We start from the raw sequence: 23,027 nt of genomic DNA on the forward strand, positions 1-23,027 counted from the left end.
CTATTCCCAATTATCGTTGCTGCTGAAGGTACGATGTTGTTCGTCGTTCCTGCGGCAGCACACATCGCTACGTGTGACACCGCAGGAACGAGGAACCTCACCTTACCTGCGGCCGCCCACAATGAGGAAGGAAGGAGGTGGGCGGGATGTTATGGCCGCTCATCTCCGCCCCTCTGCTTTGATTGGGTGGCCGCTTAGTGACGTTGCTGTGACGCCGAATGAACCGCCCCCTTAGAATGTCACAGCGAAGTCGCTAGGTATGTAAGTAGTGTGACGGGTCCGCACGATTTTGTGCACCACGGGCAGCGATTTGCCCGTGACGCACAAACGATGGGGGCGGGTACGCACGCTAGCGAGATCGCAGCGTGTAAAGCGGCCTTAAGAGCAGTATTCACTTTCTCCACCTGGTCTGATCTCTCATAATCCCTCACCTGCTCTGCACAGCATTTCACAGCTGATCTGTCTTCTTTGCGTTCAGCATGTTTGACAGTGTATACATGAGGAAGGTCATATAGACCGAAACGTCGATGATATTGATATTATACACTATACCAATTAAAAGGATCATCTTTTTTTCACTACAATATTGAGTGCCGGATTCTTCTATGCCCTTCCCAGTGATGTCTGTGCCCCCCCAGTGATGCCTGTGCCCCAGCCCCTCTTGTGATGTTTGTGCCCAAGCCTCTCTTGTGATGTCTGTTCCCCAGCTCCTCTTGTGATGTCTGTGCCCCCAGCCCCTCCTGTAATGTGCATGCCACCAGTGTCTCCTGTGACTTACACATCACATTGGAGATGCTGGGGGCATATACATCACAGGAGACTCTGGGGGCATGCACTTCACAGGAGATGATGGGGGCATATACATCACGGGAGATGCTGGCGGCATATATATCACAGAAAGGGCTGGGGGCATATACATCACAGGAGGGGCTGGGGGCATTTACATGTCCCCAGCCCCATGTGTAATGTATGTGCCCCCAGTGTCTCCTGTGATGTATATACACCAGTCCCAGCGTCTCCTGTGTTCTGTATATACAGCAGTCCCAGCATCACCTATGTGATGTATATGCCCCCAGCCCCTCCAGTGATGTATGTGCTTCCAGTGTCTCCTATGATGTATATACAACAGTCCCAGCATCTCCTATGTGATATATGTGCCTCCGGCATCTCCTGTGATGTATAGAAAGCATCTGTTATATGCTGTATATGATTTACCAATCTTATTATCACAAAGAGTTGGTTGTGCTCCAGACCGAGACAAACCTGAAAAAGCAGCTGTGAGAGAAGAAACATGATTAGTATCACCGAACATCACAGCCACACCACAGAGAAGCAGCTCCGGCTGCCACAGTAGGGGTGAGTTAATTACCGCATTTTTCAGATTATAAGGCGCACTTTTCCTCCCAAAATGTGGGAGGATAATGAGGGGGGCCTCTTAAAATCCAAAAGTAGTTTACCAGGGGGTGGTGAAGAGGAGTCAAAGGAGGCAGGGGTAATGCTATGTGGTGTGCTCACGCTGGTCTGTGCGGTGCTGTTCTGTACATCGGGTGGCGCAGCTCAGCTTTGCTCTGTGCGGGACTGGTGATGTGGCGCTATTCTGTGCAGGGCTGCTCTGCTCTGTCCTGATTTGCTCGGCATGCGACTGCTCTGTTTGGCGGGCGGTAATTTTGAAGATGTCGGCGGTGAGGGCTTCAAATACTGGCGCCTAGAGTCTACGCGTGCGCAGATGAAGCTCTCAGCTCAAGCTCTCATCTGCGCACGCGCCTGTAACTCACTGCCTCTCGCGCAGAACAGGGCCGAGCTGCGTCACCAGGCCAACACAGCACAGCAGAGCCGAGCGGCAACACCAGGCCTGCACAGCAGTGCCGAGTAGCATCACCAGCCCCGCACAGCAGAGCCACATCACCAGGCCTGCACAGCAGAGCCGCGTCAGCAGGCCCGCACAGCACAGCCACGTCACCAGGCCCGCACAGCAGAGCCATGTCACCAGGCCCACAATGCAGAGCCGCATCACCAGGGCCGCACAGCAGAGCCACATTACCAGGCCCGCACAGCAGAGCCGCGTCACCAGGCCTGCAATGCAGAGCTGAGCCGCATCACCAGGCCTGCACAGCAGAGCTAAGACACGTCACCAGGCCTGCACAGCAGAGCTGAGCCACGTCACCAGGCCCGCACACCAGAGCTGAGCCACGTCACCAGGCCCGCACACCAGAGCCACATCACCAGGCCCGCACAGAGCACCGCCTGCAGTGAGTATCTGGACCCCCTCTGTACTACTGGCAGCATTACAGTGCTCCAATACTGCCTCTGGCTCCTGTGACCCCCGCTCTGCTGCTGCCCCCTCTCCCTGATACGACACCACCGGATTATAATGCAAACCTCTTTTTTTTCTACCTTTTTTTCTCCAAATTTGGGGTGCGTCTTATAAAACAAAAAATACGGTAATTGTTTGAATAAATATAGCAGGGTCATTTTCTTATTGATAATTTTGTGCGGCCCCTGAAGGTTGGAAGAAATTTCCAAATGGCCCCAGCAGAAAAAAGGTTCCTCCCTGATCTACAGCCTCCATTACCTCACTTTGTGAGCCTCTGACAGAATCCAAGACCATGGCTCCCAATGGTGCAGTTATCAACTCTTTTGGGGGCTTTGAGGGGTCCTGTCACACCCTGTCCTGGGTCTGGGCTCTTCTCCCTACACCCCGTTCTGCTAAACTTATGCTCCACATTGGGCTTTGCCAGTATCCAGCGTGCTCCATGTGTGGAGCTTCCTAGGCCAATATAAAGCCGATCAATACATAACCTGTGCCTTGTAGTGAGACTGTTATTATGTGCACAGCGACTGTCTGTGGTCTCCAGGACGTCTCCTGCTGCGGCTTCTTCTGCTCCTCGTCCCCGATCTTCCCACACCTCTGCTACATGAGCCCCTGACAACACTTATCAATGCAATTAAAACTGGGAACACATCAGACATTGTACACACACGGCTCCGCTCCGTACACCTCTTACACACACGGCTCCGCTCCGTACACCTCGTACACACACGGCTCCGCTCCGTACACCTCGTACACACACGGCTCCGCTCCGTACACCTCGTACACACACGGCTCCGCTCCGTTCACCTCGTACACACACGGCTCCGCTCCGTACACCTCGTACACACACGGCTCCGCTCCGTACACCTCGTACACACACGGCTCCGCTCCGTACACCTCGTACACACACGGCTCTGCTCCGTACATCTCGTACACACACGGCTCCGCACACCTCGTACACACACGGTTCTGCTCCGTACATCTCGTACACACACGGCTCCGCACACCTCGTACACACACGGCTCCTCTCCGTACACCTCGTACACACACGGCTCCTCTCCGTTCACCTCGTACACACACGGCTCCGCTCCGTACACCTCGTACACACGCGGCTCCGCTCCGTACACCTCGTACACACACGGCTCCGCTCCGTACACCTCGTACACACACGGCTCCGCTCCGTACACCTCGTACACACACGGCTCCGCTCCGTACATCTCGTACACACACGGCTCCGCACACCTCGTACACACACGGTTCTGCTCCGTACACCTCGTACACACACGGCTCCGCTCCGTACACCTCGTACACATACGGCTCCGCTCCGTACACCTCGTACACATACGGCTCCGCTCCGTACACCTCGTACACACACGGCTCCGCTCCGTACACCTCGTACACACACGGCTCCGCTCCGTACACCTCGTACACACACGGCTCCGCTCCGTACATCTCGTACACACACGGCTCCGCACACCTCGTACACACACGGTTCCGCTCCGTACACCTCGTACACACACGGCTCCGCTCCGTACACCTCGTACACACACGGCTCCGCTCCGTACACCTCGTACACACACGGCTCCGCTCCGTACACCTCGTACACACACGGCTCCGCTCCGTACACCTCGTACACACACGGCTCCGCTCCGTACACCTCGTACACACACGGCTCCGCTCCGTACACCTCGTACACACACAGCTCCGCTCCGTACACCTCGTACACACACGGCTCCGCTCCGTACACCTCGTACACACACGGTTCTGCTCCGTACACCTCGTACACTCACGGCTCCGCTCCGTACACCTCGTACACACACGGCTCTGCTCCGTACACCTCGTACACTCACGGCTCCGCTCCGTACACCTCGTACACACACGGCTCTGCTCCGTACACCTCGTACACTCACGGCTCCGCTCCGTACACCTCGTACACACACGGCTCTGCTCCGTACACCTCGTACACTCACGGCTCCGCTCCGTACACCTCGTACACACACGGCTCCGCTCCGTACACCTCGTACACACACGGCTCCGCTCCGTACACCTCGTACACACACGGCTCTGCTACATCCACACTGTAAACCCCTCCTGACCCCACACATAAACTTCCCCTCATCCAGCACCATGACACCCAGCACAGCAGAGCCCTGCATACACTGAGGAGCTGACCATGTGACCCTGACTCCTCCCCTCCATGTGACATCATCACAGGTCCTGTAAGCACAGAGCAGCCATATATCCAGTGTGCGGCTCTGCAGGTGGAGGTAGGTGCGGGGTATTATATATCTAGTGTGCGGCTCTGCAGGTGGAGGTAGGTGCAGGGTATTATATATCTAGTGTGTGGCTCTGCAGGAGGAGGTAGGTGCAGGGTATTATATATCTAGTGTGCGGCTCTGCAGGTGGAGGTAGGTGCAGGGTATTATATATCTAGTGTGCGGCTCTGCAGGTGGAGGTAGGTGCAGGGTATTATATATCTAGTGTGCGGCTCTGCAGGTGGAGGTAGGTGCAGGGTATTATATATCTAGTGTGCGGCTCTGCAGGTGGAGGTAGGTGCAGGGTATTATATATCTAGTGTGCGGCTCTGCAGGTGGAGGTAGGTGCAGGGTATTATATATCTAGTGTGCGGCTCTGCAGGTGGAGGTAGGTGCAGGGTATTATATATCTAGTGTGCGGCTCTGCAGGAGGAGGTAGGTGCAGGGTATTATATATCTAGTGTGCGGCTCTGCAGGAGGAGGTAGGTGCAGGGTATTATATATCTAGTGTGCGGCTCTGCAGGTGGAGGTAGGTGCAGGGTATTATATATCTAGTGTGCGGCTCTGCAGGTAGAGGTAGGTGCAGGGTATTATATATCTAGTGTGCGGCTCTGCAGGTGGAGGTAGGTGCAGGGTATTATATATCTAGTGTGCGGCTCTGCAGGTGGAGGTAGGTGCAGGGTATTATATATCTAGTGTGCGGCTCTGCAGGTGGAGGTAGGTGCAGGTTATTATATCTAGTGTGCGGCTCTGCAGGTGGAGGTAGGTGCAGGGAGGGTATTATATATCTAGTGTGCGGCTCTGCAGGAGGAGGTAGGTGCAGGGTATTATATATCTAGTGTGCGGCTCTGCAGGTGGAGGTAGGTGCAGGTTATTATATATCTAGTGTGCGGCTCTGCAGGTGGAGGTAGGTGCAGGGTATTATATATCTAGTGTGCGGCTCTGCAGGTGGAGGTAGGTGCAGGGTATTATATATCTAGTGTGCGGCTCTGCAGGTGGAGGTAGGTGCAGGGTATTATATATCTAGTGTGCGGCTCTGCAGGTGGAGGCAGGTGCAGGGTATTATATATCTAGTGTGCGGCTCTGCAGGTGGAGGTAGGTGCAGGGTATTATATATCTGGTGTGCGGCTCTGCAGGTGGAGGTAGGTGCAGGGTATTATATATCTAGTGTGCGGCTCTGCAGGTGGAGGTAGGTGCAGGGTATTATATATCTAGTGTGCGGCTCTGCAGGTGGAGGTAGGTGCAGGGTATTATATATCTAGTGTGCGGCTCTGCAGGTGGAGGTAGGTGCAGGGTATTATATATCTAGTGTGCGGCTCTGCAGGAGGAGGTAGGTGCAGGGTATTATATATCTAGTGTGCGGCTCTGCAGGTGGAGGTAGGTGCAGGGTATTATATATCTAGTGTGCGGCTCTGCAGGTGGAGGTAGGTGCAGGGTATTATATATCTAGTGTGCGGCTCTGCAGGTGGAGGTAGGTGCAGGGTATTATATATCTAGTGTGCGGCTCTGCAGGTGGAGGTAGGTGCAGGGTATTATATATCTAGTGTGCGGCTCTGCAGGTGGAGGTAGGTGCAGGGTATTATATATCTAGTGTGCGGCTCTGCAGGTGGAGGTAGGTGCAGGGTATTATATATCTAGTGTGCGGCTCTGCAGGTGGAGGTAGGTGCAGGTTATTATATATCTAGTGTGCGGCTCTGCAGGTGGAGGTAGGTGCAGGGTATTATATATCTAGTGTGCGGCTCTGCAGGTGGAGGTAGGTGCAGGGTATTATATATCTAGTGTGCGGCTCTGCAGGTGGAGGTAGGTGCAGGGTATTATATATCTAGTGTGCGGCTCTGCAGGTGGAGGTAGGTGCAGGGTATTATATATCTAGTGTGCGGCTCTGCAGGTGGAGGTAGGTGCAGGGTATTATATATCTAGTGTGCGGCTCTGCAGGTGGAGGTAGGTGCAGGGTATTATATATCTAGTGTGCGGCTCTGCAGGTGGAGGTAGGTGCAGGGTATTATATATCTAGTGTGCGGCTCTGCAGGTGGAGGTAGGTGCAGGGTATTATATATCTAGTGTGCGGCTCTGCCGGTGGAGGTAGGTGCAGGGTATTATATATCTAGTGTGCGGCTCTGCAGGTGGAGGTAGGTGCAGGGTATTATATATCTAGTGTGCGGCTCTGCAGGTGGAGGTAGGTGCAGGGTATTATATATCTAGTGTGCGGCTCTGCAGGTGGAGGTAGGTGCAGGGTATTATATATCTAGTGTGCGGCTCTGCAGGTGGAGGTAGGTGCAGGGGCTCTGTTATTTTGGGGTCATCATCATTATCATTAACCCCTTCATGTCCAGTTCCAGACTAGTTTACTCCGGTTCTTGATCAGGCACATTTTCATAGGAAAGGGGAGGAGCCAGCCCTGCTTGATCAGACATGTCAGATGGGAGATAAATCCCCTCCCCAGATCCCCGGTGTAGCCAAAGTGCCCCCCATTCCCTCTCCCCATACTGATCATCTAAGATGGTGGCCGCACGCTGCATTCATCCTCCTCCTCTGATTTTTGTCACATGTGACATGTGACGTCAGATGCGACAGAAACGTCCTCCCCAGGTCCAGCTAAGTCGCCCCCTGTCACTCCCTGGTCCTCCCCAGGTCCAGCTAAGTCACCCCATGTCACTCCCTGGTCCTCCTCCAGTCTCATGATAACAGCTGCTGCTCCGTCCTCACGATCCCTACTCATCCTCTGAAAAATATCGGCCGCATGCACAGAGCGGTTCTAACCCCAGGGCTTGATGCCAGGTGACATTACACAGCAGGTATCAACCCCATTTATTACCCCGTTTGCCACCGCACCAGGGCAATGGGATGAGCCAGAGTGAAGTGCCAGGATTGGTACATCTAATGGATGTGCCACTGCTGGGACGGCTGCAGCCTGCTATTTTTAGGCTGGGAAGGGCCAAATAACCATGGCCCTTCCCATCCTGAGAATACCAGACGCCAACTGTCAGCTTCACCTTGGCTGGTGATCCAATTTGGGGGCAACCCATGTTTTTTTTAATTATTTATCAATAATTTAAAAAAAGCAGCATGGGGTGCCCTCTGTTTTGGATTAGCAGCCAAGGTGAAGCTGCCAACTGTGATCTGCAGGCTTCAGCCATCTGCTTTACCCTAGCTGGTTATCAAAAATGGGGAGAACCCACATAGGTTTTTTTTAATTATTTATTTTTTGGCTAAATATAAGGTAAACACCCTTCACTGCCACATGAAAGTCACTAAAGGGTGCCAGCTTAGATTATGCTGGGGGGTGGGACATTATATATGTGTTTATCTATCCATCCATCCTTGCTTTTTAGGCTATGTGTCCACGATCAGTGTTTGCAGTGTTTTAGTCACAGAGTCTTTTCGCTGCGTCCAAAATGCTGCGCTGTGCAGTACAAGCGCAATGGAAGGATTTTTGGAAATCTCCTGCTCACTGTGCTTGTTTTTTCCTAAGCATAAACTGACCTGCAGCGCGGCTTCCTGAGCCTCAGCATGTCAATTTATGCTGTGGAGACGAGAGTTTCGTCCAAAGGGAAAATAGAGCTAAAGTCCTCAGCAGCCTGAACCTGGATCATGGGCCCGGGCAGCTGCATTCTCCAGTGGACAATACTCGCATCTCTGCACGAAAGCTGACATTGCATCTAGACACAGTGTCACCTGGTCGTGGGCACACAGCCTAAAAGTGAGAAATTTGGCACTACAGCAACATTTTTGTAAAGTACCTGTGGGTTCAAAATGCTCACTATACCCTCGAATGAAATCCTTGAGGGTCTAGTTTTCAAAATGGGGTCACTTGTGGGGGTTTCTGCTGTACAGGTACCTTAGGGGTCCTGAAAATGTGACATGGTGCCTGCAATTTTTTTTCAATTTTTCCAAAATTCCCATGGTGCTCCTTCTGTTATGAGCCCTCCCGTTTGTCCAAACAGAGATTATTAGCCACTTGTGGGGTATCACTGCGCTCATATGAAATTGAATAACAAACTGTGGGTCAACATTTTGGTGTTGCCACTTGAAAAAGTGAGAAATTTGGTGCTAATGCAACATTTTTGTGGAAAAAAGAAGAACATTTTCAATATGACGATGTAAGTTTATTAAATTCTATAAAGTACCTGTGGGTTCAAAATGCTCACTATACCCCTGGATAAAATCCTTGAGGGGTCTAGTTTCCAAAATGTGATCGCTTTTGATGGAGCTCCACTGTTTAGGCACCTCAGGAGCTCCAAACGCGACATGGCATTCGCTAATGAATCCAGCCAATTTTACAGTCAAATGGCGCTCCTTCCTTTCTGAGCCCTGCCGTGCACCCAAACATTTGATTTCCAGCACATATGAGGTATCTGTGTACTCAGGAAAAACTGCACTATAAATTGTATGGTGCATTTTTTCCTGTTAACCTTGTGAATAAAGAGCTTTGATATTACTTTGATGCCCATTTTGTGCCAGTCTGATACTTTTTTTGGTGCTTTTAAGTGTATTCACATCTGGCTCCGCAATGAATTGTATTTTATTATTGTGATTTTTTTTTTTATGTTTGTTGTTAAACCTGTAAAAAAAAACAAAAAAATAAAAACTGAAAAAAATAAATCAACTTCAGCCTCGAATAAGAAACTGGATGAATAAGAAACCAACTTCAGCATTGTGTCTGATGTCGAGCGATACCAGTTTGAAAATAAGGGAAATGTCTGTTATTACCACAAATATACCCTGCCCTCCACACTGACTGACAGCCGCTGAGCATTGGAACCTGCTGTCAGTCAGTGTCGAGAGCGACCTTGGTTGTGGTTCCATAATGAATTGTCCAAACATCTAAAAAAGTTAAAGAATACAGCAGGAGTTTTATCAAAGAAAGCAGACACCACCAAAAGAAAGTGGAGACCCTCAAAAGGAAGCAGATACCCAAAAATTAATTGCACTCACCAGGCCCCAAACAATTACAGTTGGCAAGAACCGATGGTGGATGGGCTCTCACACAGAGATCTGTGTCACTGTCAGGTCCCTCACCGTTCCCGCTGCATTACACCGCAGAGCTGTGTATACAGTGACAGAGAAGGCAGAGGTAGTAATAAACCGTCTGTGCCTTATCTAGAGATGGACGGATTTCCTCTCCGTTGCTACATGATTGTGTGTAGCTGTGCGGGTCTTTTATTTTTCCACCCACATTGCCATATAAAGGATAGTTGTTTTTTGTTTTGTTTTTTTATTTTTGTTTTTAAATGACTCATAGGTTTTCATTTTATCATAAAATCTACTGGAAATTAAGTAAAAGTTCCAAGTGCGGTGAAATGGTGAAAAAAAAGTAATTCCATCATTGTTTTTACTCCATTCCCGATGTGCTGGAAGTGAGCGGTCAGTGTGATTCTCCAGGCCAGTGTGATTACGGCAATATCAGACATTTCTTATTATCTCAGTGGTGACTAGAGATGAGCGGACCCGTGGACGTTCGGCTTCTGCTGGTCCAGGGGAACATTTGTAAAGATCGGTTCTGGACTTGGACTTGACCTGAACTTTATTTGAAGTCACTGATTGGCAGTTCGGGTCTCCGCCCACATGCAGCCATAAACAGATCACTAACAGGGGAGGGCGGGTTTATTCAGTTTTATTTCTTGGTGCACAATACATCTGATAACATGAGAGTGGTTTCCATACGTAAAGCCCCCGAACCCAAACCTGAACTTTACTATCTTGGAGAAGTCTGAGTTTGTACCGAAAACCGAACTTCAGGTTCTCTCATCTCTAGTAGTGAATAAAAATCAGACTTTTGTAAAAAAAAAAACAAACATAAAAAAATCGGTTTCTGTCTCCATTTTCCGACATCGGAGTTGAATGACGACTTGTTTTTTGCGTGATGAGCCGACGTTTTCATTAATACCATTTTAGGTGCAATACTTTTATGGGTCGGTTTTGCAACTTCATGTTGACATTTTTTTTTTTTACTACCCAAATTATATCTTCCCTCCATTATTATCTCCATTAATTTTACATATCGGCTCCTCTCCTTCCCATTCAGGTCCCTACAATATCGGATCCTCTCAGTGGAGATCTTCTATAGAAGAGAATTCTCCTGATTGCCCCGTGAAGGATGGATATGGACAGGGACAAGATGGCGGAGAGGATATTACACCTCACCCTAGAGATCCTCTTCCGGCTTACTGGAGAGGTGAGAGATTCTGATGATGTCACATTACACCATTCTTATCTATGGGAATAACAGATGGACAGAACTTGAGAGGTGAGGACTCTGGAAATGTCTGGAGTGAGATTTATTACTGTGTCTCTCCATAACCAGGATTACACAGTAGTGAAGAAGACCTCTAGTGAGTGCTGTCAGGCCCCTGTGTCTGAGGGATGGGGAAGACCCCTGAGCCCAATCACGGGGCCTCCACCTCACCCCCCGATACATGAGGACATCAATGACCAGAAGATCCTAGAACTCACCTACAAGATGATTGAGCTGCTGACTGGAGAGGTGACACTGCTGGGAATGCTGGGACATTATACAGTAACGCTATGAAGGGATCGGGGGTGACGGTATCATTGTATGTGTCAGGTTCCTATAAGGTGTCAGGACGTCACCGTCTATTTCTCCATGGAGGAGTGGGAGTATTTAGAAGGACACAAAGATCTGTACAAGGACGTCATGATGGAGGTTCCCCAGCCCCTCACATCACCAGGTAATAGACAGGACTAAATACACACGGCCTATAATTATCCGTATGTAAGGAATGAATTCAGTCCCTGTATGTGTCTCCTCCAGTTCTATCCAGTAAGAGGACAACACCAGAGAGATGTCCCCGTCCTCTTCTCCCACAGGACTGTAAACAAGAAGACCCCGATGTTCCTCAGGATGTGTCTCCTCCAGATCTATCCAGTAAGAGATATCTACTCATGTACTTTCTGCACTAATTTTGTGTTTACATTTTTAGGCTTTCTACTGTTTTTTTCAGTTGTATTTTCTTTGCTTCTGCTTCTTCTGCTGTTTGTTTCTAGCGCCTTCTCTATGTCGTTATGAAGGCAACTCAAAGACCTGCAGAGGGTTCATGAATACCCGGTTTCCCTGAAAATAAGACCTACACCAAAAATAAGACCTAGCGTGATTTTATGGGATTTTTGGAGAATGCTTGAAATATTAGCCCTACTCCAAAAATAAGCCCTAGTTACAGTCAGGGCCAGCGTTGGGAGGAGTCAAACTGCGCAATTTCTCAGGAACCCCACTTTCTTAGGGTCCCCATCAGTTGTATTCTAAGGTTGATTGTTTAAGGACCTTTGATGACTTCAAAGTCTTGTGACATGATATAACCAAAGGTCTCTTAATTGCAGGAGTCTAAATGAACTGAACAGGACACAGGCTGGCATGCAGGACTGGCATTAGCGGAAAGTGAGAGCAAACGGGACAATTACACAGGGCCTCCATTCTCCTAGCGGCCCCAGTGTTTATATGCCAATTATAGGACTGCTTAAGGACCTTTTTTACATCACATCATGTGACCAAAGGCGGGTGTGTGTGTGTGTGTTCACGCCAATTTTAACCAGCTTTGCCAAAATAGGCAGCGCTTGGCCAGAAGAAGGGTGTGATGCAACCGCTTCTCTAATTCATAACAAACTGCGGCGTTCCCTATTCCAGAAATCTCACTCCAGTCTCTGACGTCATTTTTCAGTGTCCATCGTCAGTCTTGATGAATTAGAGCCCTAATGTATAACTGCAAGACCCTGCTACCTGCTTTGGTTACAAAGCCTAAGGTTAGGCTATCAACGTTACAGTCCCAGACATCCCCATTAAATATCCGACATCTGTCTGGAACTATTTTATGTTCTTCTTTGAAAAAAAATCTCTTTGAAATTGTCTATTTTGTGGATCAATGTTACAAGGAGATTTTTGCAGGTTTTGACAACTGTCATGGTGGCGTCAGGATCTGTGGAAATTATAGATTCTGGTACTCTGCATGTTAACTGCTCTGATGTCTGTGAGCAGCGCAAGGAAATGCAGGCGTTGAATCACAGGCTTGGGCAGTCTAGCAAGAGTTATTCTCTGATGCGCTGCTTGTTAATGTCTTTGATCACATGCTGTGGAGGAGAAAGTATCTATTGCTCCCCTTCTGTATATGCTGGCTAGACTATTCCATTAATGCAAGGTATAGGTTACCTATACTGGTCTGGTGAGGTGTTGTGATCCAGAATTACGGGTGATTGTTGTGTATTATTGCTGTGAACTGTTGTGGTGTTAACCCCTGTTGTCTTTTTATTGCTGCCTTTCTGCTCTTGCTTTTCTCCTTAGTCTCTCACTGTTTATTTCTGTGAGTTTGCAATGTGTCCCATTTGTCTTAATCCGTGTTTCCTGTCTGTCTTAAGCCCCCTTCACATGCACGTGTCTCCGGTACGTGCTAGGTCCGTGCCCGCATGTTCCGGAGACACGGGCACACGTAAACCTATTAAAATCAATGGGTTTATGTGCACGCACGCGTGCAGCCATTGACCCGTGCCTCCGTGTGGAGCACACGTGAGCCCGTGTGCTCCACACGGATGCATGTCAGTGTTTCTCCGGCAGCACGGGTGTCACGTGGCCCGCACACGTACCACACGGATGTAGTGTGGATGCGGGCCCACGTGACACGCGCCGGAGAAACACACGTGTCATTTTTAGAATTAAAAAAACACATACTCACCACCTCCACCAGCCCTGCAGTGTCTGCCGCGGCTGTCACCTGCATCCAACCCCCAGTGATTTTGAACAACGCGTCTTCTTCACTGGGGGCCGGAAACAGCGTCAGCGGGGCGTGGCCTGTGCCGGACACTTGAATTCAGCACCACAGACAGATCCGGGAGAAAATTGTAAGGCGGGGCTTTCCGTTCTCCGTGTGCTATTACGTATAACACACGTAGTGCCATAAACACGGCACACGGAGGGGAAAACACACCTTTGACACGTCCGTGAAACACGTGCGTGATTTTCACGGACGTGTAAAGGGGGCCTTAATCATATTACTGCCCCTTCCTTCCCCGGGAGATAACAGATTAGATTTGGTCAGGAGAATAGTAAGTCACGGGACTTGGGCATCTCCATCTTAAGGGGTAATCGAGAGGTTAGGAATAGTTTATGGTCCCCTAGCGTGAGGGACAGTATAGCAGCCCCCTGTCACAATCAATCAGATTATTTACTGTAGCATATTCCAGAGAACTGGTGCTAGGAATGGGAGTTTCAAATTAACGAAGATGTAACCCTAAAGGGGGCTTTACACGCAGCGATATCGCTAACGATATTTCATCGGGGTCACAGAATTTGTGACGCACATTCGGCGTTGTTAGCAACGTCGTTGCGTGTGACACGAACGCGCGTTAACTATCAGAATTACTCACCTAATCGTTGATTGTTGACTTGTCGTTCATTTTCAAAAGATCGTTGCTCATTATTGACGCAGGTTGTTTGTAGTTCCTGAGGCAGCACACATCACTACGTGTGACACCTCGGGAATGACGAACAACAGCTTACCTGCGTCCTCCGGCAACGAGGTGGGCGTGTCGTTAATGCGGTTGCTCTCCGCCCCTATAGATCGCCTGTTGTGTGACGTCGCTGTGACCGTGCACGAACCTCCCTTAACAAAGAGGTTGTTCGCTGCACACAGAGACTGCGCTCGGAAGGTAAGTACGTGTCACAGGTGTTAGCGATATTGTGCCCCACGGGCAGCGATTTGCCCATGACGCACAAATGACGGGGGCGGGTATGCTCGCTAGCAATATCACTAGCGATATCGTAGAGTGTAAAGCAGCCTTTAGATATCGAAATTGGACAACAGATTCAGAATACATTTTTTCTTAATTTAATTTCTGATGTTATGGTTTTAAAAAACATACCGTATTTTTTGCTTTATAAGATGCACCGGATTATAAGACGCAGCCCAAATTAGACATAAAAAAAGGTAAAAAAATAAAAATGGGGTCCGTCTTATACTCCGGTCTTCTCTTACCAGAGGGGGCAGCAGTGGTGGTGTAGCAGGGTCACAGGAGGCAGAGGTTGTGCTGGCAGGAGCGGCAGGTCAGTGGCCGCGGGGTCCGTGGTGGCAGGAGCCGCGGGGTCCGTGGTGGCAGGAGCCGCGGGGTCCGTAGTGGCAGCAGTAATGTCGGCGGCTGAGTCGTGCAGCAGGCCGGTGCGGTGAGTGTCCCAGTGTCCACGGTCCTGGTTCAAATGATGGTGCATGGAGCGGCGCATGCGCAGATGGAGCTCTCATCCAAGGGCTCCCATCTGCGAACGCGCTGACTCCCGGAGTGGCGCGTGCGCAGATGGAGCTCTCATCCAAGAGCTCCATCTGCGCACGCGCCCGCTCCCGGCGCCATCATTTGAAACTGGGACCGCGGACAAACTGGATAACCTGCTGCACAGCCGCCCGAACGCAAAGGATGGCATCCAGCAGGCGGCCCGCACAACCTGCGTGCACGCAGGCGGGTACCTGTGGCTGCGGGCGGGCGGCAGTCGGGTGCCTGTGCCTGCTTGCCGGCGGCAGCCGGGTGCCTGTGTGAGGGCGGCAGCCGGGTGCCTGTCAGTGCTGGCTGCCTCCCGCACACAGGCACCTGGCTGCCGCCCGCACGCAGGCACAGGTACCCGGCCGCTTGCATGCAGCCACAGGCACCCGAACGCCCGATCGCCGCACAGACAAGACCCCCAGGTAAAGCTATATTTGGATTTTAAGACGCACCCCTCATTTTCCTCCCAAAATTTTTATGTAATTTCAAGATATCACTAAAAAATAATAACATTGTGGTTTTTTTTTAACAGATGACTGTATTGGGAGCTCAGATGGAAATCTATTATCTTTAGAATTTAAAACAGATGATGAAAGTATCACACATGATACATATAAAGAGCATGCTGGTGTCCCAGATATAGCTCCAGTCCTTCCTCGGAAAGCTTTATCATCAGATCTTTTCAAACAAGTCCAAAATTCCGATTTATCACAGAATTGTAAGCAAAATAAAAGTTACAGAAGGGATGTGGAACATGAAACGGCTCCTATAAGGGACAAACCATTTTCATGTTCAAAATGTGGGAAATGTTTTATTCGGAAATCACATCTTGTTATGCATCAAAGATCTCACACAGGGGCGAAGCCATTTTCATGCTTGGAATGTGGTAATTGTTTTACTAGGAAATCAAGTCTTGTTGACCATGGAAAATGTCACATAGGAGAGAAGCCATTTTCATGTTCAGAGTGTGGGAAATGTTTTATTCGGAAATCAAATCTTGTAATGCATCAAAGATCTCACACAGGGGCGAAGCCATTTTCATGCTTGGAATGTGGTAAATGTTTTACTAGGAAATCAAGTCTTGTTGACCATGGAAAACATCACATAGGAGAGAAGCCATTTTCATGTTCAGAGTGTGGGAAATATTTTATTCGGAAATCGGATCTTGTTGTGCATCAAAGATATCACACAGGGAAGAAGACATTTTCATGTTCAGAATGTGGGAAATGTTTTATTCACAAATCAGCTTTTGTTAGGCATCAAAGATCTCATACAGGGGAGAAGCCATTTTCATGTTCAGAGTGTGGGAAATGTTTTATTCAGAAATCACATCTTGTTGACCATGGAAAACGTCACATAGGAGAGAAGCCATTTTCATGCTCAGAGTGTGGGAAATGTTATAATTTCAAATCAGATCTTACTAGGCATCAAAGATCTCATACAGGGGAGAAGCCATTTTCATGTTCAGAGTGTGGGAAATGTTATAATTTCAAATCAGATCTTGTTAGGCATCAAAGATCTCATACAGGGGAGAAGCCATTTTCATGTTCAGAGTGTGGGAAATTTTTTATTCGGAAATCAGAACTTGTTATGCATCAAAGATCTCACACAGGGGAGAAGCCATTTTCATGTCCAGAATGTGGGAAATGTTTTACTAGGAAATCAGGTCTTATTCACCATCAAAAAAATCACACAAAATAAACCATTTTTATGTTCTGAATGTGGAAAATGTAATTTACAGAAATCACATCTTGTTAACCCCTTCAGCCCCCAGCCTGTTTTCACCTTAAACACCCGGCCATTTTTTGCAATTTTTACCAGTGTCACTTTGACAGGTTATAACTCTGGAACGCTTCAACGGATCCTGGTGATTCTGACATTGTTTTTTCGTGTCATATTGTACTTCATGTCAGTGGTAAATTTAGGCCGATATGTTTTGCGTTTATATGTGGAAATTTGGCGAAAATTTTGAAAATTTCGCAATTTTCAAAATTTGAAATTTTATGCCCATAAATCTGAGAGATATGTCACACAAAATAGTTACTAAATAACATTTCCCACTTGTCTACTTTACACCAACGCAATTTTTGAAACAAATTTTTTTTCCATTAGGAAGTTAGAAGGGTTCAAAGTTGATCAGCAATTTCTCATTTTTCCAGCAAAATTTACAAAAAAAGATTTTTTTAGGTACCACATCACATTTAGAGTGATTTGCAATACCTGGGCGACAGAAAATACCCAAAAGTGACCCATTCTAAAATCTGCACCCCTCACTCTGCTCAAAATCACATTCAAGAAGTTTATTAACCCTTTTTTTATTTTGTTACCCTTGTGAAAATGCTAACTTTTAAGGCTATCAGGAAAAATGCACTATAAAATGTATCGTGCATTTTCTCCTGAGTACGCAGATACCTCATATGTGGTGGAAATCAAATGTTTGGGTACATGGCAGGGCTCGGAAGGCAAGGTGCGCCATTTGAATTTTTGAGTGCAAAATTAGCTGCACTCATTAGCGGACGCCATGTCGGGTTTGAAGACCCCCGAGGTGCCTAAACAATGAAGCTCCCCCACAAGTGACCCCATTTTGGAAACTAGAGCCCTCATGGAATTTATCTAGCTGTTTTAATGAGCAATTTGAACCCCTGGAGGCTTCACAAACGTTTGTAATGTTCAGCCGTGAAAATATATATATTTTTTTTTTACCACAAAATTGTTTTTTCAAACAGGTAGCTTTTTTTTCCACAAGGGTATCAGGAAAAAAATGCACCATGAAACGTATTGTGCAATTTCTCCTGAGTACACAGATACCTCATATGTGGTGGAAATCAATTGTTTGGGTGCACAGCGGGGCTCAGAAGAGAAGGAGCGCCATTTCACAGCAAGATTGGTTGGAATTATTAGCGGCCCCCATGTTGCGTTTGGAGACCCCACTGAGATGCCTAAACAAGGGAGCTCCCCCACATGTGACCCCATTTTGGAAACTAGACCCCCCCCCATACAAAAAATTAGTTTGGCGAAAGAAAAAATTCGGACATCAGTAAAAAAAAAAATAATAAAATAATGAGCGCCTGCAACTGACACTATGGCAAGTGCCACACGTGAGAGTGATGCACGAATCTCACATCGCATCATCCGGCACAGCCGCACACTCCTGTCTGGAAGAGAGCGACCGTGCCGGATGATGCAATGTGAGACTCGTGCATCACTCTCACGTGTGGCACTGGGCTGACCCATACAATATTCTGTAAAAAATACTGTAGTTGACGATTACTACAATATAATTTTACTGGCCCTAAACTAAGTTTATTTGTGTTTCTTAGTTTACAGAAAATAAATCAGGACGCACGCACGGATGTGCTGCAAAAAGGGGGGAACTAGGTGGGTGAATAAAAAGATGGAATGAGGATGGGAGAGGGCGCGGCGGAGGATGGGAGAGGGCGCGGCAGATGAAAGAGCGGTGGAGGATGGGAGAGGGTGGGCAGCAGATCAGGGTGAGAGGTTGTGGAGGGGGCAGATCGGGGAGTGTGAGAGGTGGGGGAAGGGACTTCAGATAAAGAGGATGGGAGAGCAGGCAGCAAATCAGGGAGGGTGAGAGAGGGGGCAGCATATCAGGGAGGGGGGCAGCAGCTGATGATGGGGAGGGTGAGATGGGGAGGAGGCAGCAGATCGGGAAGGTGAGATGGCGGGCAGCAGATCGCGGAGGTGAGATGGCAGACAACGGGCAGCAGATCAGGAAGGTGAGATGGGGAGGGGGCAGCAGATCGCAGAGTTGAGATGGGGGGGCGGGCAGCAGATCGGGAAGGTGAGATGTCAGACAGCGTGCAGCAGATTGGGAAGGTGAGATGGGGAGGGGGCAGCAGATCGGGAAGGTGAGATGGACAGCGGGCAGCAGATCGGGAAGGTGAGATGGGGGAGGGGGCAGCAGATCGCAAAGGTGAGATGGCGGACAGTGGGCAGCACATCGGAGGTGAGATGGGGGAGGTGGCAGCAGATCGGGAAAGTGAGATGGGGGAGAGGGCAGCACATCGCGGAGGTGAGATTGAGGACAGCGGGCAGAAGATCGCGGAGGTGAGATGGCGGGCAGCACATCGCTGAGGTGAGATGGGGAGGCGGGCAGCACATCGCGGAGGTGAGATGGGGAAGGCGGGCAGCACATCGCGGAGGTGAGGTGGGGGAAGCGGGCAGCACATCGTGGAGGTGAAATGGGGGAGTTGGGCAGCACATCGCGGAGGTGAGATGGCGGACAGCGGGCAGCAGATCGCGGAGGTGAGATGGCGGACAGCGGGCAGCAGATTGCACAGTGTGGGAGATGGTGGAGAGGGCAGCAGATGAGGATGTGAAAGAGCGGGCAGCAGCTCACGGAGGGGGGCAGCGGCTGATGGGAGAGAGTGGTGGCAGATAGAGGAGATCGGCGGTGGATCGGAGTTGGTTGCAGCGGATCGGGGGCAGGGGCTTACCAGGGCACTTGCAGGGATTGCTCCCCTCGGCTTCCACGGACGGAGTAAAGCGGAGGGGATTGGTCACCGGCCGCAGATCCACGGTGACTAGAGAGATCGGTCACAAGGCCAATCTCTCCAATCAGAGCTGGGGGCGGGTGAAGCAGCGATCACCCAGCTCCAGCCAATAATCAGTGCTACAGCTGCACTGATATGGCTGGATTTCAATGTTTCAGCCATTTTCAATGGTTGAAGCATTACAGTGGCTGTGATTGGCTGAGCGGTGTTCGTCAGCCAATCACAGCCTCCGAAGGTCTGGGGAGGAAGCACCACCCCTCCTGAGATCAGGCAGAGGTCCCCTCCTTCCCAAATCTAAGGTTTGTGTGTACCGATTGCACTCACCGGGGCTCCGGGGCCGCGATTTTTCCATGACGTACTGGGTACGTCATGGGTCGTTTAGCACCATGTCACCATGACGTACCCAGTACGTCAAGGGTCGTTAAGGGGTTAAACATGTGAAGAAGCCGCAAAGGGAAGGAACCTTTTTCATATTGTGAATAATTGAAATGTATAACTGGTAAATCAAGTTTTGCCGACATCAGAAAACCAACAGAGCGGAGCAGCCATTTTTGCTTTCAAAATTTGCCAAATGTTTTTACCATTAGGCTAAGACCGCACTTTGCGTTTTTATCTGCATTTCTGCAGCGTTTTGAGCTGCAGCGTTTTCATGCGTTTTGGTTTTCCATTATAGTCTATGGAAAATGCTGATTTCCTGACCGCACTTTGCGTTTTAAAATGCTGCGTTTAATTTGCATATTTTGTGGCAAAAACAATGCGTTCAAAGAAGCAGCATGTCAGTTGTTTTTGCCATTTCTGCAGCGTTTTGCTAACATTGAAGTCAATGAGAAGTAGCAAAAAGCAACAAACGTCAAAATACCCTGTAGACTGTGAGCCCTCGCGGGCAGGGTCCTCTCTCCTCCTATACCAGTCTGTTTTGTACTGTTAATGATTGTTGTACGTATACCCTCTTTCACTTGTAAAGCGCCATGGAATAAATGGCGCTATAATAATAAATAATAATAATACCTGCGTTTTACCTGCTTTTTAGCGGCAGAAACACTGCGTTTTGGACTGCAAAAACGCATGCTTTTCTGACATCAAATTAAGGGATTAATATGTCCATTTACACACAAACATAGTCCGACAATTAAATTAAAGAAAAGTTTAAGTTTATTGCTATTTTAACAAATTATTATAAAACCGCTATAATTTCATTAAATATAACTATTTTCTTTATTAATTCACAAAATATGTGTTTTGGGTTTTTTTCTCTTTTTTCATTCAGTTTGACTGTCTAAACTTTATTTACCATTGTCTTGATGTTCAAAACGTATCTGTCAAAACGCAGGTCAAAAAGCAGGTAAAAAGCGCTGAAAACGCATCTAAAACGTGGTAAATACGCATGCGTTTTCAGCGCTAAATTTCTGAAAAAGGCAACTTTGGTCAAATCAATTAAGGCAAAAATGTGCGTTCTAAACTGCATGTAGGGGAACGCAAAGTGCGGTCTTAGCCTTATTCAGGTACTGTTGTCAGATGAGTCACACGGGAGAAGCCATCATGATGTACCATAATACAAAGGGTTTTATCCTAAAATCGGCTACAGTTCCTTAAGTAAGAATTTGTGAGGGAAAGAACCATTTTCTTTCTTTTTAGAAATTATTGTATTTTTTAGACCATAAGATACACCTAGGTTTTGAAAGAGGAATATAGGGAAAAAATGTGGTCATGAAGCACTGTTATGGGTAGGATCTGCTGCTGACACTGTTACTGGGAGAAAATCCCCCAATTCTGTACTAGTATCCCCTATTCTTGGCCCCTTCCAGGTATATGTGTCTCCCATACTCGTGTATATATGTCATCTTGGGCCCATTCTTCTATATATTTCCCCATCACGCTGCACACATAAGAAAATAAATGATTATACTCACCATCCTTCCGCTCTCCCTGTGCACGGTGTTCTCTTCTGGTGCCGGCAAGTGACTTCATCATGTAAACGGCGCAGTGCATGACATTACTGCCATGTGCCCCCAGTTACACGCAGATGTAAGCTGCCAGAATATTCACTGCTCCCCACAGCCGGGATTATGGGCTTCGGGAGCAGTGAATATTCATTCTTTAATAGACACACGTGATCGCCCAGTCACAGCAGTAAGCCGGCGACTGGGTGATCATGTGTACCTGATATTAAAGAGAATGAATATTCACGGCTCCCCACGCAAATAATACCGCCGACCTCTTGGTTGGCGCTGGATTCACTGCCTAGAGGTGGGCAAGATTATGGTGTGGGGAGCAGTGAATATTCATTTTCTTTTTTAGCTGGCACACTGTTAAGGCCGCATTATACGCAACCACATATCTAACGATATGTCGTTGGGGTCACAGAATTCGTGACGCACATCCGGCGTCGTTAGCGACATCGTTGCGTGTAACAGTTCAGAGCGAGTGTTAACGATCAAAAATACTCACCTTATCGTTGATCGTTGACACGTCGTTCATTTTCAAAATGTCGTTCCTCCTTCTGGCCGCAGGTTGTTCATCGTTCCTGAGGCAGCACACATCACTACGTACGACACCCCGGGAACGACGAACAACAGCTTACCTGCGTTCTCCGGCAACGAGGTGGGCGTCACTTTCTTTCGGCTGTTCTCCGCCCCTCTGCTTCTATTGGCCGCCTGCCATGTGACATTGCTGTGATGCCGCACAAACCGCCCCCTTAGAAAGGAGGCGGTTTGCTGGCCACGGCGACGTCGCTAGGCAGGTAAGTACGTGTGACTGGGACTAACGATATTGTGCGGCACGGGCAGCGATTTGCCTGTGACGTACAAACGATGGGGTGGGTATGCTCGCCAGCTATTGCTAGCGATATCGCTTCGTGTAACGGGGCCTTTAGCCCTTTTGAGAGCCTTCAGGAATATTTTTGAATAGTTTTGATACTGGATTATATTTAGATAATTCACTAATCTCAGATTGCCCACTGCTTTATTTACTAAAAAGCGCAGCCCCAGATTGGAGATAGGAACTCATAAGTATATCGCATTGTATATAATTGCATTTCAAAGCTTGTTGTTTTGTTAATAAATGCTTGTAAATATATATTCTTCATGCCTAGCTTTCTCTATTGTCTAGATGTGATGATTTTGTCTCAGAACCTCTGGAGTTGAGGCAGAGCTGTAGACATTTCACACAAAAATAGTGAGGGGAGAATTGAATTACACTGCAGACTAGATTTGTGGAAGTTGTTAAGACGCTCTGGATTCATGAAGAGGCATGCACTACTTCATGAATCACAAGTGGCACCCGCATAAATTGGGCCCTTTATGTTATAAAAATGATTACTTTACGGGTGCGGGACCAGAAGTTCATGGAGTGAGACGCCTGGCTGAGTTCTCCCTGTGGTCACAGCTACATTTGAGGTCATAAATACTTACAATCTCACTGCCGACATTTCAGAGATGGTGAGGAAGCCCCAGCAGAAGCCGCTGAACAGATCGGTGCCCTCCTCACAGCTTGCTTCAACACTAGGCCCCCTGGACGCATTCCTATAACCTGGTGCTGGGAAAGCACACACAGGTAACATTAGCGGCGGCTCGGCGGGAAACTCTGGAGAGTGATGCCAGACCCCCACAGCAGGAGGGGAACCTGGGACATAACTGCTGTATAACACCCCTGAACGAGCAGAAGACTCCGGGCAGACAGGGGGAGGAGGGCACAGGA

The 23,027-nt window shown here is 48.5% G+C and overlaps 1 protein-coding gene across 1 annotated transcript; it reads left to right on the top strand.

Annotated features, from left to right (window-relative positions):
* The first annotated feature begins 10,828 nt into the window (after window positions 1-10,828).
* On the top strand, window positions 10,829-17,912 carry LOC142259105 (uncharacterized). The gene is made up of 4 exons (XM_075331618.1): window positions 10,829-11,050; window positions 11,132-11,255; window positions 11,339-11,452; window positions 15,350-17,912. The coding sequence occupies exons 1-4, from the start codon at window positions 10,829-10,831 to the stop codon at window positions 16,516-16,518; spliced, it is 1,629 nt and encodes a 542-aa protein (XP_075187733.1). The 3' UTR covers window positions 16,519-17,912.
* The last annotated feature ends 5,115 nt before the right edge of the window (window positions 17,913-23,027 follow it).

This window comes from Anomaloglossus baeobatrachus (genome assembly GCF_048569485.1).
Source record: "Anomaloglossus baeobatrachus isolate aAnoBae1 chromosome 5 unlocalized genomic scaffold, aAnoBae1.hap1 SUPER_5_unloc_27, whole genome shotgun sequence".
NCBI classification, from domain to species: Eukaryota; Metazoa; Chordata; class Amphibia; order Anura; family Aromobatidae; genus Anomaloglossus; species Anomaloglossus baeobatrachus.

Excerpts from the sequence above, each read along its gene's own strand:
- LOC142259105 (XM_075331618.1), top strand. The coding sequence starts at position 10,829 with ATGTCTGGAGTGAGATTTATTACTGTGTCTCTCCATAACCAGGATTAC. Across the intron at positions 11,051-11,131 it reads TTGAGCTGCTGACTGGAGAG|GTTCCTATAAGGTGTCAGGA; the intron begins GTGACACTGCTG and ends TGTATGTGTCAG. Across the intron at positions 11,256-11,338 it reads CCAGCCCCTCACATCACCAG|TTCTATCCAGTAAGAGGACA; the intron begins GTAATAGACAGG and ends TGTCTCCTCCAG.